Source organism: Zootermopsis nevadensis, unplaced genomic scaffold, assembly GCF_977971745.1.
Source record: "Zootermopsis nevadensis isolate Lab colony 2312 unplaced genomic scaffold, Znev_1.0 Znev_ptg000027l, whole genome shotgun sequence".
NCBI lineage: Eukaryota > Metazoa > Arthropoda > Insecta > Blattodea > Termopsidae > Zootermopsis > Zootermopsis nevadensis.
In genome coordinates, this window is record NW_028259159.1 from 6660948 (window position 1) to 6674694 (window position 13747).

Below are 13747 nucleotides of genomic sequence, written 5' to 3' on the forward strand. Positions count from 1 at the left end.
AATTTTTTTTTTAAAAAGAGGCTATTTAGACTGTAGAACTAATCTGGATATGGTGGAGTAAAAGAGCTTTACCCTTTCAAGAATTGAACCCAGGCCATACAGTATGTAGGCAGTCACTTCTACTCATAATAAGTTAAAACTAGGCACTCTCATTTTGGTTATAGAGAATTTCAAAAGTAAAGTCTACACAGGAGTTTTGAGTGCAAGCATAGTATGTAAGGAAAAGTATAACAAAACTTCCAGTCTTCCTTATCCAAATAGCCAACCTCCGAAATGGGGCAGGTCTCTAAGAAGGTGATAGATAATTGTTCAGCTTGTTAAGAAATTCACAGCCTCATTTTGAGACATTTTTGTTATTTTCAATAGAGCTTTGCCACTGGTCCCTATCTTGAGCCAGATAAATACAGTCCATATCCAACCCCCGCTAATTTCTTAAAATTCGTTTGAATATTACCTGTGTTTAGTTTTGAGTGATAGGTGCCCATTGGGCTTTCTAAGCAAAATTTTGTACCCATTCTGCATCTAATGATTGCTACATGCCCAACCAATCATATCCTCGTTATTTCTCGGATGATATGGGGTGGAGAGTACAAATTATGCAGTTCCTCCATGTGCCTCAGTTTTTGTTTCATAATATAATAGTATTAGCCGAGTCGACAAGGAAATTTCACGTTCAAATTGGGTGCCGTTGGTTAGCCTGATGCCTGTCATTTATTTGATTTAACAATTGCAGTAGTTCATCTTTGGTAACGAGAATTCGATTACTTATCGTTGCTAGGTGCATTTCTTGTGGGGCTGTTTTAACGTTTGAAAATTAGAATTTGTTATTGTGCTATTTGTCAGAAAAGGCATCCAGACACATTTGTCGGTGAGTCGTCTCACGGGGATGATTTATTTGGAACTGATGAAATTTTATTATAAAATAATTGCACCAGAACACATGCACTGAGTCGATTAGCAAGCCGGCAGTTGCATTATTGTGTTTCAAAACACCTTTATCATATTTATGCATCTATTCGGCAGTTTGATGTTAGGATGCTTCATTTGCCTATTGGAAGTTGTTTCATGTATGATGGGAGGATTTTTGTAAAATAATCGTAATGACAGCAAATAAATAGATATATGTTATGTTCGTCAGATGTTTGTTGCTTCTGTTCCTTCAGAATTTCATTTACAAAATTGTTTCATGTTGTTCTTCGGAACAAGTTAGGTAGTAAATTCAGTTGAGCAATATCGTATCCAGTGCTGTGGTCATAAAAAAATCTTTACGTTATGATTTTGCAGGTTATAATACACATTGGCTTTTGATGTTGTTTTTACAACACTTTCTTCTCTCTAGAACAGCATTTTAAGGTATTTCGGTCATTTGATTTGTCATCTGATGTGTTTCACAATCTAATTACCCAGAGTATGTGGAATTCATATAATTAACTGTTGACTAAAATGGGAAGAATTTGTAGATAAAATATTATTTCCATGTTTGTTAGATTCACTTCTTTTCAGAAAATGACTGCTGCTATTGGAAAGACCCCAGTCTCTGTACTTCAGGAATTGTTAAGCAGGCGTGGGACAACTCCAAAATATGAACTTGTTCAGATTGAGGGTGCTATACATGAACCGACATTCCGATACCGTGTGACAGTATCTGAGGTTGTGGGTATGTATGATAATACCTACCTTTCATGATCAAGAGTTTTAAGTCAAGTATTATTGGTAATTTTGAAACTAAAGATTATGGTTTAATGGTATTGGATATTGTGCAATTATTTTGTGTGATAAGGCTGTTTTACAGGGAGGATGGGGGCCTTGACTGTACCTGAAGAATTCCAAGTAATTAATCATAGCATTTTACTGGTTGTGAACAGTGAAATCTGAGCGAAACGTAATGTGATTGAAGTTATTATGTTGCATTATTTCTTATGTGCACTTTTATATTATCCATTCAACTATGCGTAGGTGTCCCATATGATCTCCTTGGGTTTAACAATCAAAGTTTCTTTTGCATTCTTTGTTTTCCTTTGTATTAAGCGTCTCTTTATGTAATTTGAAATAAGGATGGCATTGTCATTTTAAGATAACTTATTTCTTTCATGCAATCATGGAATTTTAAAACTGTTGTGACTTGGAGGGATGAAGGGGAAGTCTTGCAGTGTTATGAATTGTGTAACATTATTGTAAGGAAAGAGATTTTGCCTCATAAGGTAGATAATGGGGTCTCTGGAATAAAGAACGGCTACACAGATTAGGTATCATCTAAGCAATTTGAAATATACGATACAGTTCTGCATGGACCTGAGCCTGCTGTATATTTTGGCAGTGTCATAAAGGAAAGGGCTTGGAATCAGAGTCATTCTCCATGTGAACTGTTTACAGAAGTTATCATATTGAACTTAGAGAAGACGTGAGAATGGAAATGTTTGGTGCAATGGAGTACTCATATTTTACACAGTAATTGTTTGCAACTTTACAAATCCGATTGGACTTGGCGTTAATTTATGAAGGTACAGATCTGTTGTTGAAAAGCTTATAATATTACAGTTAAAACTGTATGAATTAGTTCTTCCAGTTTGCCCTTTAGTATACACACTAGAACAAGAATATATTTATAATGAAAGTAGTAGTGCTTACAAAAATCTGTATTTTATATTATGTTGGCACTTTTGCCCAGTGGACTGTTTTCAAGAAAGTTTGTAAGTTCGATTGTCATAGAGAGTTTGCATTAGGGTGATGGCAATGAAAATTTACTTTGCCTGGCGGGTTTTAGTTTAAACTTCTAGTAACAGACTTAATTTAGTAGTTCTGAAGTTGAAGGAAGTGGGTGGATGGGCACGGTGATTACATTATGCATTTGTTTTACGTACTCCATACAAAATGCTAGTTGGAAAGTACACATATATAAGCTGCTGCCAGTGGAGATGTCTGGAGGACAGGACTGGAAAGCTGTGCACTGGGTGGAGCTGTTTTCTGACTACGCATTGCAGCCAGCCTTAGTCAAGGAACCCCTCATATGATTTTGTGTGGGTCACACACTTTTTTGATATTAGTGTTTTCCCTGTCATAGTAATCTATAATTTCCTTAGAACATTATTTAAATAATTTTTAATGTTTATATGATTCATACTGTTTCATTCTTTTATTTGGATAACTGATTAATTTTCTTAACTTTGTTGTATTGAGAATGTTAAAACAAAAATGACTACTGTGTTTTGGGATCAACCGTAATATTAATCACAAACACTACCGTGTTCTTTTTAATTTACTATTAAAATGCCATTGCTCATCATTAAATCCTAGATGAAAACTACATGATTTTTCTTTATACATGCTGTATGTTCACAGCCATGGGAACTGGACGATCAAAGAAGGAAGCAAAGCACGCTGCCGCCAAATCTGTCCTGGATAAATTAATTGTTGGTTCTCAGGAAGATGGAAGTAGCTGTACCAACAACGCGTTGTCCGAAGTGTAAGTGTTCATCATTACTTCTCTCTGATGTATAAGGAATATTTCTTTCAACACAGGGGAACCTGGATTTCAGTCTTATTTATACTTTTGGCATAAAAGTATGAAAGTAAACCACCAGGTGTATCTGAAGACTTCACGTGATAACGGCCTGTCCTTTTATTTGCTAGGAAGACAGAGATCATTTCACCCTATGATGACAAGATCCCAGGCAACCCCATTGGGGCACTGCAGGAAATGTGCATGTCTCGACGCTGGCCTCCCCCAGGCTATGAGATGGTGAATGAAGAGGGTCTTCCCCACGAACGCCTCTTCACCATTTCCTGTGTTGTATTTAAGCACCGGGAAACTGGTTAGTTGTAGGCGTGTATGCTATGATGTGCGTAGGCATACCAATAGGTGATTTTTATGACTGTCATATGTAAGGACCACAGTTCATAATTTGGCTGGAGCAATGTTATCTCTGAATAAGTATTTAATTGGTTTTACTCAGTACCCTCAGGTACTCTTGATATTTGATGCAAGCATTTGCTGTATTGTCTATGAATGCATTGTGTGTTTGTTATTAATGTTGAAGTAATATCTGACGATTTTCCAATAATTGAAGTTACGTGCTAGCTGAATGCTTGCACAGATGGATCATTAAGTTGTGTAATTACTTTTTTGGAAGCTGATGTACATAAATGGAAACATTTTAAGGAATTTAAGCATTATGTTGTTTCGTAAACTATTTGTTTTGTGTCGTGTTTGTACCTTATTAACAGGCACGGGAAAATCCAAAAAGTTAGCAAAGAGACAGGCAGCCTACAAGATGTGGGAGAAGCTACAGGACAGCCCAGTTGTGCTGTCGAATGCCATTCTTGGTGTGGATGATGAGGACGAGGTACGTGCAGGAATTAGAATAGAGCCTGTCAATCATTGATTGTGTTACTTATTGCATCTTAATTTATGTTCATTGACTTGTTAACTCCACTAATAATTTATAATTGTCAACTAAATGCAGTTTATACCCATACTTGTGTGTAACCTAATCATATGCACTGGGTACTGGGACCTTTCTGTCAATAATAAGATGCATGCACCTTCAGGCTAACTAATTATCTATTAATGTTTATGTTAAGAACGTGTAGTTTTAGCTGAACACTCTCTGTAATGTTGGACTTCAGGTGACGAGGATGAAGACATATAGGATGTGTGGTGTTGCCATGTAGTCTGGTAGAAACTGAGTGATGTTTTAGAGGTGCTTATTGCCTCCATCATCAGGGCAAGACTGTCATGTTAATATTGTAATCTAGCACCTGTTTTGTCCATTTTATTTTTAGTAAGAACATGCCATTTTTAATAGGCATCTTCCAAAAATTAACCAGTAGATCTGACAATAATAAGTTCATAGATGTTTTTTATGCTTGGAATTATGAACACCAGGAAGTGTATGGAATAATATTTCTCTGGGGTGTCCTGTGAAAGCCACGCTTCACATGATTCATCGTGAAAGTACATTATTCAAAGGCGTATCACAGTACTTTAGATGATGTTTCACATTTCTGCTGGCGTATTCATTAACAGGTGATGCTAGGCCTGAGGCAGTACAAAGGAAGGAAATTTTGTAACCTCTGCAGTTGGTTAAGAATCATTAAAATTGTTTGCAGTTCTGGCATGTTTAGAAGACTTGATTGCAGATGTTTCTTTTCACATTGTTGCTTTGTCCCACAGCGCCCCTTCAGGTCGGTCATACAGATATTTCTTTTGTTAGGACTGAAAACTGATTAGTGTTGTGTTTGTGCTTGCCTTGAAGTGCTGAGAAATTGTGACTAGTGTGTAAGTGGTGATAAGTTTGCCTTTGCTGTGTTCATGGAACTGAAGGCAGAGGTATTACTATCTTTCTTGGTCTCCCAAGTGGTGCCTTACCTTGAAATATTCAAACCAAAATTTTGTATTCCTTTTGTGTACCATTCAGTTGAAAACCCTCCTGCCTGTCTTGGACTTACCTGGAGGCGTATTCTGGCGCAAAGTTAAATAAATTCTTTCTGTGTTGAAATTTTGCTTAGTTCATCTACTTAAAGCTGCTCCCTCACTCTTGCCACTACCAGAAATTGGTCAGTGTCACAATCTGCTCCTCTGAATGACCTCACATCAGTTATATTTGTCTGCCTTCTATTATCTACTAAAACATGATCTATCTGATTGTGTGTGCTACCATCTGGATAAGTATAAATATTACGGTGTGGAAATTTTGTACTTTTTACAATTAAATCTTTTGTCGTAGCAAACCTTGTTGCTCTAACACCGTTATCATTACTAAGTGCATGGAGACTCTCGCTGCCTATTGTGGGTTTGAAGATATCCTCCCTCCCAATTTTTGCATTGAAATATCCTAGCAGAATTTTCATGTGATACTTGCCAAATGTATCAAATACCGATGTCCTTCCAGAATTATATAAGGCAACCTGTCACTAACAAATTCTATTCCCCTAATCACTGCCCTAATTCTGCTATGAACAAAAAATACCTGTCCCTAACTGATGATTATTATTCCCCTTTCCATAGATAAACATGAAATTGTCAAGTGGAATCATTTACATTTTTTGTTTGTTTGTAGATTGCCCATGGTGTTGCAAATGTTGCTGCCCGTTATGCTGACCTGAAAGATAGTAAAATCTCAACTATGAGTACACACCATAGTCACAAAGTGTCTCAGTTCCATAAGAACCTGAAGGTGTCATCAGGCATTAAATTGATTGAACTGCAGGTGAGCAGGACCATGTGTTTGTTGCTTCTTGTAATGTTACCCAAAGTTTCTCAAATTTGTTTGGATATCGAGTGATTGCAGAAGGGTGGATGATGTGGGCAGTTCCGTGGGCTGTAGGTCTAGCCATTATATTCATGTACTTCAGGTGTTTTCTGCTGGGAGAAAGATGTCCGCATTTCCCTGCTTTGATTTTGATTGGTCTTCAGCTGTTGTGATATAGGATTTGAGACTTTTTTTGCGAGTACGATCAATAAAATCTTCTCGGGCAATCAGCCTCGTCAACTACGGTAACCGGTTGATGCGGCTGATTGCCCGAGAATATTTTATTGAATTGTTGTGATGTTTATGGTGGACGAAAAGATTGCAAAGAAAGGTATTTATAAAAGTAACAATGATGGTACAAACTTATTTTTAAGTGTGAGATGTGTTGTGAATCTCATGTTTTTCTGGACCGTATTTTAATAATTAACCCCTTGGTGCTATCCATCGTTCTCAGTATGACTTCTTCCTGTGTACATGTGGTGTACTGATTTAGTTGATTTTGTAATTTCTTTAACTTTTTGGTTCAGGAATTCCATAGTTGTTTGGTGTGCAATGAACATTCTTCTAAATTTTCGTAATTCTTAATTATGGTATAGTGAGACCATTTGGTGAATTTGGAACAAGTTTCTTTATTTGCAGGTGTGTGTGTGTAAAGGTTTGAAATAAATGTTGGAAAGTTTATTTTGGTCCATATCGGCCAATAGCATTTCTAATTTATGCATAGCTTAAATCAGATATTATTATTTTTTAAATGACCTATTATACAAAACAAATTAGTTAGTAAAGTACAGGTCTTGGTGATATATTTTGTCTGTCAGTAAATGACACAGTTTACGCCCATAACTGGTAGTATGTCATACTTCATATTTATGATAAGTCAAAAGGTACGGTATTTGCAACATTTTTAGAAACTTTGAAATACATCATCTGGAGATGGTTTGTATAATTGCAGTACTCTGTATTTACTTGAACCTAATTTAACTCAATAAAAGGAAAAATAAATATTAAATGTCATTTTCTGTATGCAGTTTCCGTAATTTGCACGTCCTGCCGTTAGATAACCGATACACGCACCAGATTTTTGTATGGTTTCTTGTTCTGTGTATGCAGATCACTTCTTTCAACGATACCAGCTTCAACTTTGTGCAGTTTCTGCAGGAGATAGCTTCTGAGCAGGAGTTTGAGGTTACGTATGTGGACATAGAAGAGAAATCTGTGACAGGTATTTAACAAAGGTTAAGGATGTGCTCCAGAAAAGTGTGTTCTGATACATATCAGGTTTCCACAATTTTTAAAACTTTTTGTCAGCTGGGGATACTCTGTTCTTTTTTAACTGAGCTCTTTTAGATAACGTGAAATGTTATTAGTTGCAATATTTCTAATCTAGATAACATATAAGAGTATCCAAATGAAAACTGAACTGATATTATACTGAAATAGAGGAACGCAATAAGGAATTGCGTGCATATAATGATTCTGATTTGGTTACAGATAACTTTGTTGATAATGAGTCATGCTTTGGTAGTGATAACATTAGTGAGAATGCGTTAGTTGATCGTTCAGCACAAATCACACAAATAAAAGCGAGTTTGTGTTTTAATAATACTGATAACAGTTGGATAATTCTGTATATATATAGTGCTAGATGTTCCCTGGACTTTGTTCAAAATTCTATTCTTTATATCACTCACATATTGACTAAAGATTATTGTTTGTGTGAAAAACTATTTGTCTTACAAAGTGTTTGAAGAACGGTGAACATGTTGCATGCTTTGAATGCCTTCTCTGAGTTATCATTCCTCTTAGATGCTTGCTTGTTGGGCATGAGGGGAGCCTTACCTTTGTGTTTTACAAAGTAGGTGAAGAAGTTTCAATTGAAGTGTTAAAACTGTGACCTGTCTTGATCTGCAGGCAAGTCGCAGTGCTTGGTGCAGCTATCCACACTTCCTGTCGCAGTCTGCTATGGCAGTGGCAGCTGTTCGAAGGAGGCTCAAGCGAGTGCAGCGCAGAACGCGCTCGAGTACCTAAAAATTATGACCAAGAAATGAACGGACATATTGAGCAGGTTGTAGCAACGTGACAGCTTTCACACGGGAGAATAATCTATATTGGTTAATTTGAACCTTGGAGACATTGATTGGCATTGTGTTATATAAAGCCAAGTGTTCAAATTAATGAGAATGGGATTTGGCAGCGTGGCTGGTAGTACCCATATCCTACTTGAACATAAGTATAATTATGCGTTAATTTATGTGAAGTGTCTTGTAGAAAAATAATTTCAACCTGAGACTTTGACTTATAAGTATCTGTATTATCAGGTGTCTTATATTACAGTAAAGGGACCTGCCTTGTGGCCAGAATGGAAGTAGAAGTAATCCCGTGGCGTGAATGTCTGCTCAAGTTGCGCTGACCTGTGCAAAATCTCTGATAATTTAAACTTGCATGCCACTTAATGGTTTGTGTAAGTTAGAGTAAGAGTCGCGTACACTGCTGGGCCATTCTGTTCGGCAAACACACTCCCATTTTCAAGTTTTTAAATGGGAGATGTTGGTTTTATATTGGTGACATAATCTTTTGTATTTGAGTTGAAATTTATTTACAGGGAGATTTCCTTGCAAGTCATTAACATTTTATTGAGGTTTGAGAATTAGATCACTGGTTCCCGTCATCAGGATGCATCCCAGATTTGTGTTGTGGGGATCCTCGGTAGGGTCTCCGAGGATTGTCATGTTTCTTCTTACTAGATTTGGGGTTCTCACAGAGCGATAATGTCGATGTTGGCTTTTTCATTTATACATTTTTATCAGTTGTGGGAAAACAGCAATAATAAAGTTATTTGGCTTACTTATAGGCGAATGCCACTAAGAAATATGTGAATTATCTCTTCTTATAATCTAGTCATCAGCTTGCTTTAAAATTTCTTCTTTATCTTTTCAAGGTTAGGCTTGCAAGCCTCTTCGCTCAAATGTTTGCGATGTCTACCAGTGTCTCTTCCTCCTCAATGATTGTAATAGTGAATGGATTTTATTATTAAGAATAGTTGTCTTCAGCGTTGTAGCGTCGTGTAGTCTGGTGAAAGTGTACCAGCGCGGCCATCCTCATACTCGCCAATTTCAGAATCTCAAATCCTGCAGTTATGTTATTTTTTTAAAACCTGTTTTATCTGTCTCTTCTCTTTCTACATTTGCATTGATTTTCTTGCTAATCTTTCCAAGTAGTTCTTCATTCTTGGCATCCTTTTGGGTTTTCCATAGAAACCAGTTTTATATCTTCGTCTTTCTTTCTGTCCAGGTAATTCATACAGCTTTGCCTGTGTCCCTCTGTTTTATTTTGTGCTGAAGTACACGAATAGTGGAGATTACAATTGACTGCGCAAAACCTGCATCCTGGAGGACAAATGCGTTCATTTTCTGTCTTGCCAGTATTAATTATGATTAATACTCTTTCATTTCTAGGATTTACAAAGTTTTTTTATGTGAATGTATGTATTTTGCTGCGTAAACTGACTTTAATTTAAACTAACCTGTCCCCTTTGTGGGAATGTGTTTGCTGAACAGAATGGCCCTCACACCAGATTGATGATGCACGTAAAAACTGAAGAATATAATACAAGCTATACTTTGCATAGAATTAGTGGAATTTTCCAAGTAATACGTAATGACGTGAATTTACCTTCTTGTAGAAAATTAAAGTAAAAAAAGGTAAAAAAAAAAGCTTTTCTGCAGTGACATTTTGAAGCAAGCTAGTTATGATTATTCTTAATGTAGTGTTAAGTCAGTGTACATTTGCTGTTTGCTAAAAATTTTTAAAAAAATATGACGTGTGAGCTGCAGTGGGACAAGTGTAACATCCAGTGAACCCCTTAGGAAAATGGGCATTATTTTGATGCAAAGTATAGAGGTTGTAATTTATCACCCTGCTGAATATTTAAATGAGGTGGAGATTTTAAAGCGTAATATATTTTTTGTCCGTGAGTTGAAAGATCTGCGTGGTATTTTGTGCAGCCCTGAGTATCTTGGGATAATACGAAACTAAGATGACTTGTCTTGTATGGTGGTGATGGAACTGTACATGGCATGACCTCCCAGAAGACAGCCGTCTTCAGGAAGGATCTTTTGAGTGCTGTTTTTATAAATTTGTATTCTGACCTGGTTTTCAGGCTCTCGAAATATCATGCATTAATCATGGAAGTACCCAGTAGCGATGTTTTCAGACACTGTGTCCATACTGTAATCTTTTGTTGAAACATCGTACTGTAATGCAAGGTGTTTTTTTAGTGAGAACTGTTGTTCATCTAATGTTACGGAAAAATGGGCTCAATGAATTCTTTTTCCATTAAGCTGCCATGTTACCAAGTTGGAAGATTCTGGTGTTGGCAAACTTAATCAGTCAGCTGTGACTTTATTCCGTAGGTGTATTGGTACATTGCTTTCACTTATTTTGTAATGAATCTCAGTTTCACTCAACTTGCATGTATATAGTTACCCCATTAAAAAACAGCAATGTTATATGTGAACTGAGAATTTGCAGTTTAAAATTTTGCGGATCTTGACTGTGCTCAAACTCAAAAGGGGGGGAGCAACTGTGCATTATCTGTCGGAGGGAGTTTCAGAGGTATTACAATCCTGTAAGAAATAGAGCCACTGCAGTACATTCTTTGTGTTCTAATTAAGTATACGTATTGTGTTAACCCTTTTGTTACAATGTCTGCCCCAATGCTCCTAGGGCATGCTGTATGCTATCTTATAAATTTTATTTAGTTGTAAAATGAGCCCAATTGATAACAATAATTTAATGATTTCTTGGAATTTACATTTCTTGAATTACCCCGTCCATGTTATATATCTCAGGTAATTGTAAAGGAAATTTTCAGTGTATTTCAGATCATCTGCTTAACTGCTAGTTAAATTTGCAAAGAGTCAAGGAAGATGGTGCACAAGGGGGGGGGGGGGGATCAGAGCTGTCGAAGTAGTTATTTGTGAATGCGCATCGTTATGTTGGCAGAATGGGTTTTTGTTCTGAAAAGAACTGTTTTTGTCAGTTGAACTTAAAAGTAATTTATCCTCTCCCTTTGGCACTAGCAGTCGAGCATTTAATTGGATTTATCACCGTATTTATTTGGACAGAAACCTACGCTCCTAAAACACTTTCTTTTCTGCAGACACAAAAGTGGACTGTGATAACTTTTAAAGAATGACTTAAATGTGATGGTCGTCATGGTCCCCGTATGCTGTAATTTTGTTTGAAACCTCAGCACTGTTTGATCCGTCTTATAATGACAGGATCATAATATTGCACGGATCCATGGACTGGTGAATTTTCAGTCTTTTTGTTGTCTGAAGCAGAGTTAAGTGTCGTGGACTGAGAATTCAGGTCTTTATTTGTATTAAACTGGGGATATTACGTACTGTAAATGCAGGTCTGTATAAATTGTTACTTTACCCAAGTATGAGTATAGATAATTCCCACCAGGACTTCATGATGTTTGACTAAAATAACTCATTTTCTGGTTGAAAGTTTGTGATGTGTTTATTGCAGACGTAAGTAAAGGCAGCTGGGAGCATTAACAGGGTTGGATTTACTGATCAGAGCAAGCTATCGTACATCGCAACCAGTTTGTGTTGCAATTTATAATTTTGTGTGCTGAGCAAACATTTGATTGTAGATAATTTACGGTCTTATCGACTTGGTTGAAAGCGTATATTTATCAAAAATTGCGGATTGTGGCTCCTCGTGTACTCGGTGTTTTACATTTACCTAGTTTGTGTGCAGATGAAGTGGTCACATTTTGAAAAATTTAAGTAATAAACACAGTTACGATTCATTGTGTTGACATAATGCTGGGTCTTCGGCATTGGAACTTGAAATTGTTTTCTTACCCATCTGAAAATGAGATATGGGCACTATTTTTTAAAGGTAACAATATTTGAAAATATGGAAATATTGTGGGTAATTTGTTGGAATTTCGTCTGAGAATGTGTTGAATTCAAGACTGGCCAGATAATTCGCGTGTACATGTCCCCCCCCCTCCCCCCACATGACCTCTTAGGAAGTTAAAAGTGTCTGATATACCAAGGCCTAACCGCGATGGTTTGTATTCATTGATAGGAAATGGTTTCCTCTGTTTGCAGCTGTTATCATTCTTATCCTGACTTGTACGGAAAATGGAAATCCCGCAATACGGATGTTTTTAAAAAAGGAAGAAGTGGAGTCATATCTTTACGCTCTCTGGGCAGCTGCTGGTCAGGATGGTTGGAAAGAATACTCAAGAGGAACATGTTATGGATTAAACTATAGTTTGCCACGTTTCAGACGGAACCTTGTCGACGTAATCATTTTTTACTCATAAATGTGCTTTTTTTAAAGGTTTACGTTCGAGAGGCGCTGTGACGTAACAAGAAATCCAACCCTGCAGTGCTAGAAAGGAAATTGACAATATATACCAATGTTATGGGCTTTAATATTTCTTATTATTGGTAGATTATTACATAAACATCTGCTTACTTATGACATTGAAGCATGGAGATTGCTCGATTGTAAAAAAGGAGTACCCAGTTTCTTAACAATGTTCAGGCGTGTGGTTAAACGTGTGAATTTTTTCAAACATGTTCTGTATAGTTTTTGTAAATTTTCAAGATGTGAAAATGGTGATAAATTTAATATCTCCCATACAATTATTGGGTTTTATGTATTTTGTGGTTGTACGCGAAGTTACGATTACAAAGAGTTTTTTTTTTTTTTTTGCAAAAGAAACTGAAAACCACGAACCATCAAACTACCTTCGAGGAATAGAAATTCTATGGATAAATCAGTAAGTTGCGTGTGAAAATGCACGATAACATTCTCAGCATCTTAAAATGCACGTGGGGAATTTGTTTACAGCAGATATTTGTGTTTTATTGTACGAACATTACCAAATTGAAGTTTGTTCTACAGGCAATACTGTATTGTGGCGGTCAGTCTATTTGTATATTTTAATTTAATTTACAGTCTGATTAAATGTTATAATTGTGTATGAAATACTATGTTGATGTTAGAAATAGTCACTACCTTCGTTCCTGAGCGCAAATTAAAATCGTGGATGTTAACCATAAAGTTCTGGTTGTTACTTTAAACTTAATTGGTTCATTTCGTGAACGATGTTTATGAAGATTCTGTAGTTCGTGCTGTGTCAATAAATCTGTATAAAACGCTACTCGACATGCCTTGAGATCTATTGACTGCGTGATGCAGGGTCTGTCTGTGGGTAGTTGTTTTTTAAGTGCTAAATACATTTTGTGTTTCACGGTCTGAAGTGTTGTGTGTTCTCGTAGGTTAGGTGTTTTCCCCACATTGTTCTAAAAAAAAAAAGTTTTGCATCATGTTGGTGTGTCGTACTGTGTTTGTACTTCGTCACTTCCAAAAGCCGTTTCCATTCTTCCTTCTTCACATAAACTTTTTACACGTTATTCTCTTGTGTTGTTGATAATCGTGGTTCTTGATGTCCTAACCTTCTG

The 13747-nt window shown here is 36.6% G+C and overlaps 1 protein-coding gene across 5 annotated transcripts; it reads left to right on the forward strand.

Annotated features, from left to right (window-relative positions):
- The first annotated feature begins 658 nt into the window (after positions 1-658).
- Positions 659-13541, forward strand: loqs (double-stranded RNA-binding domain-containing protein loquacious). 5 transcript variants are annotated; one of them, XM_087356600.1, is made up of 9 exons: positions 659-868; positions 1285-1353; positions 1504-1657; positions 3340-3463; positions 3631-3812; positions 4225-4343; positions 6060-6209; positions 7362-7473; positions 8163-13541. In XM_087356600.1, exons 3-9 carry the CDS (start codon positions 1507-1509, stop codon positions 8297-8299), a joined length of 975 nt encoding a protein of 324 aa, XP_087212726.1. In that variant the 5' UTR covers positions 659-868; positions 1285-1353; positions 1504-1506; the 3' UTR covers positions 8300-13541. The 5 variants fall into 5 exon arrangements, with proteins under 5 accessions (XP_087212726.1, XP_021936444.2, XP_021936441.2 ...); XM_022080752.2 differs by lacking the exon at positions 1285-1353 and having other exon boundaries at positions 659-778; XM_022080749.2 differs by lacking the exon at positions 1285-1353 and having other exon boundaries at positions 661-868.
- The last annotated feature ends 206 nt before the right edge of the window (positions 13542-13747 follow it).

What these genes read in the sequence shown, in the direction of transcription:
- loqs (XM_087356600.1), top strand. Translation starts at nt 1,507, where the DNA reads ATGACTGCTGCTATTGGAAAGACCCCAGTCTCTGTACTTCAGGAATTG. An exon ending in TTAAATTGATTGAACTGCAG is followed by an intron (nt 6,210 to 7,361) that starts GTGAGCAGGACC and finishes CTGTGTATGCAG; the next exon opens with ATCACTTCTTTCAACGATAC. An exon ending in AGAAGAGAAATCTGTGACAG is followed by an intron (nt 7,474 to 8,162) that starts GTATTTAACAAA and finishes CTTGATCTGCAG; the next exon opens with GCAAGTCGCAGTGCTTGGTG.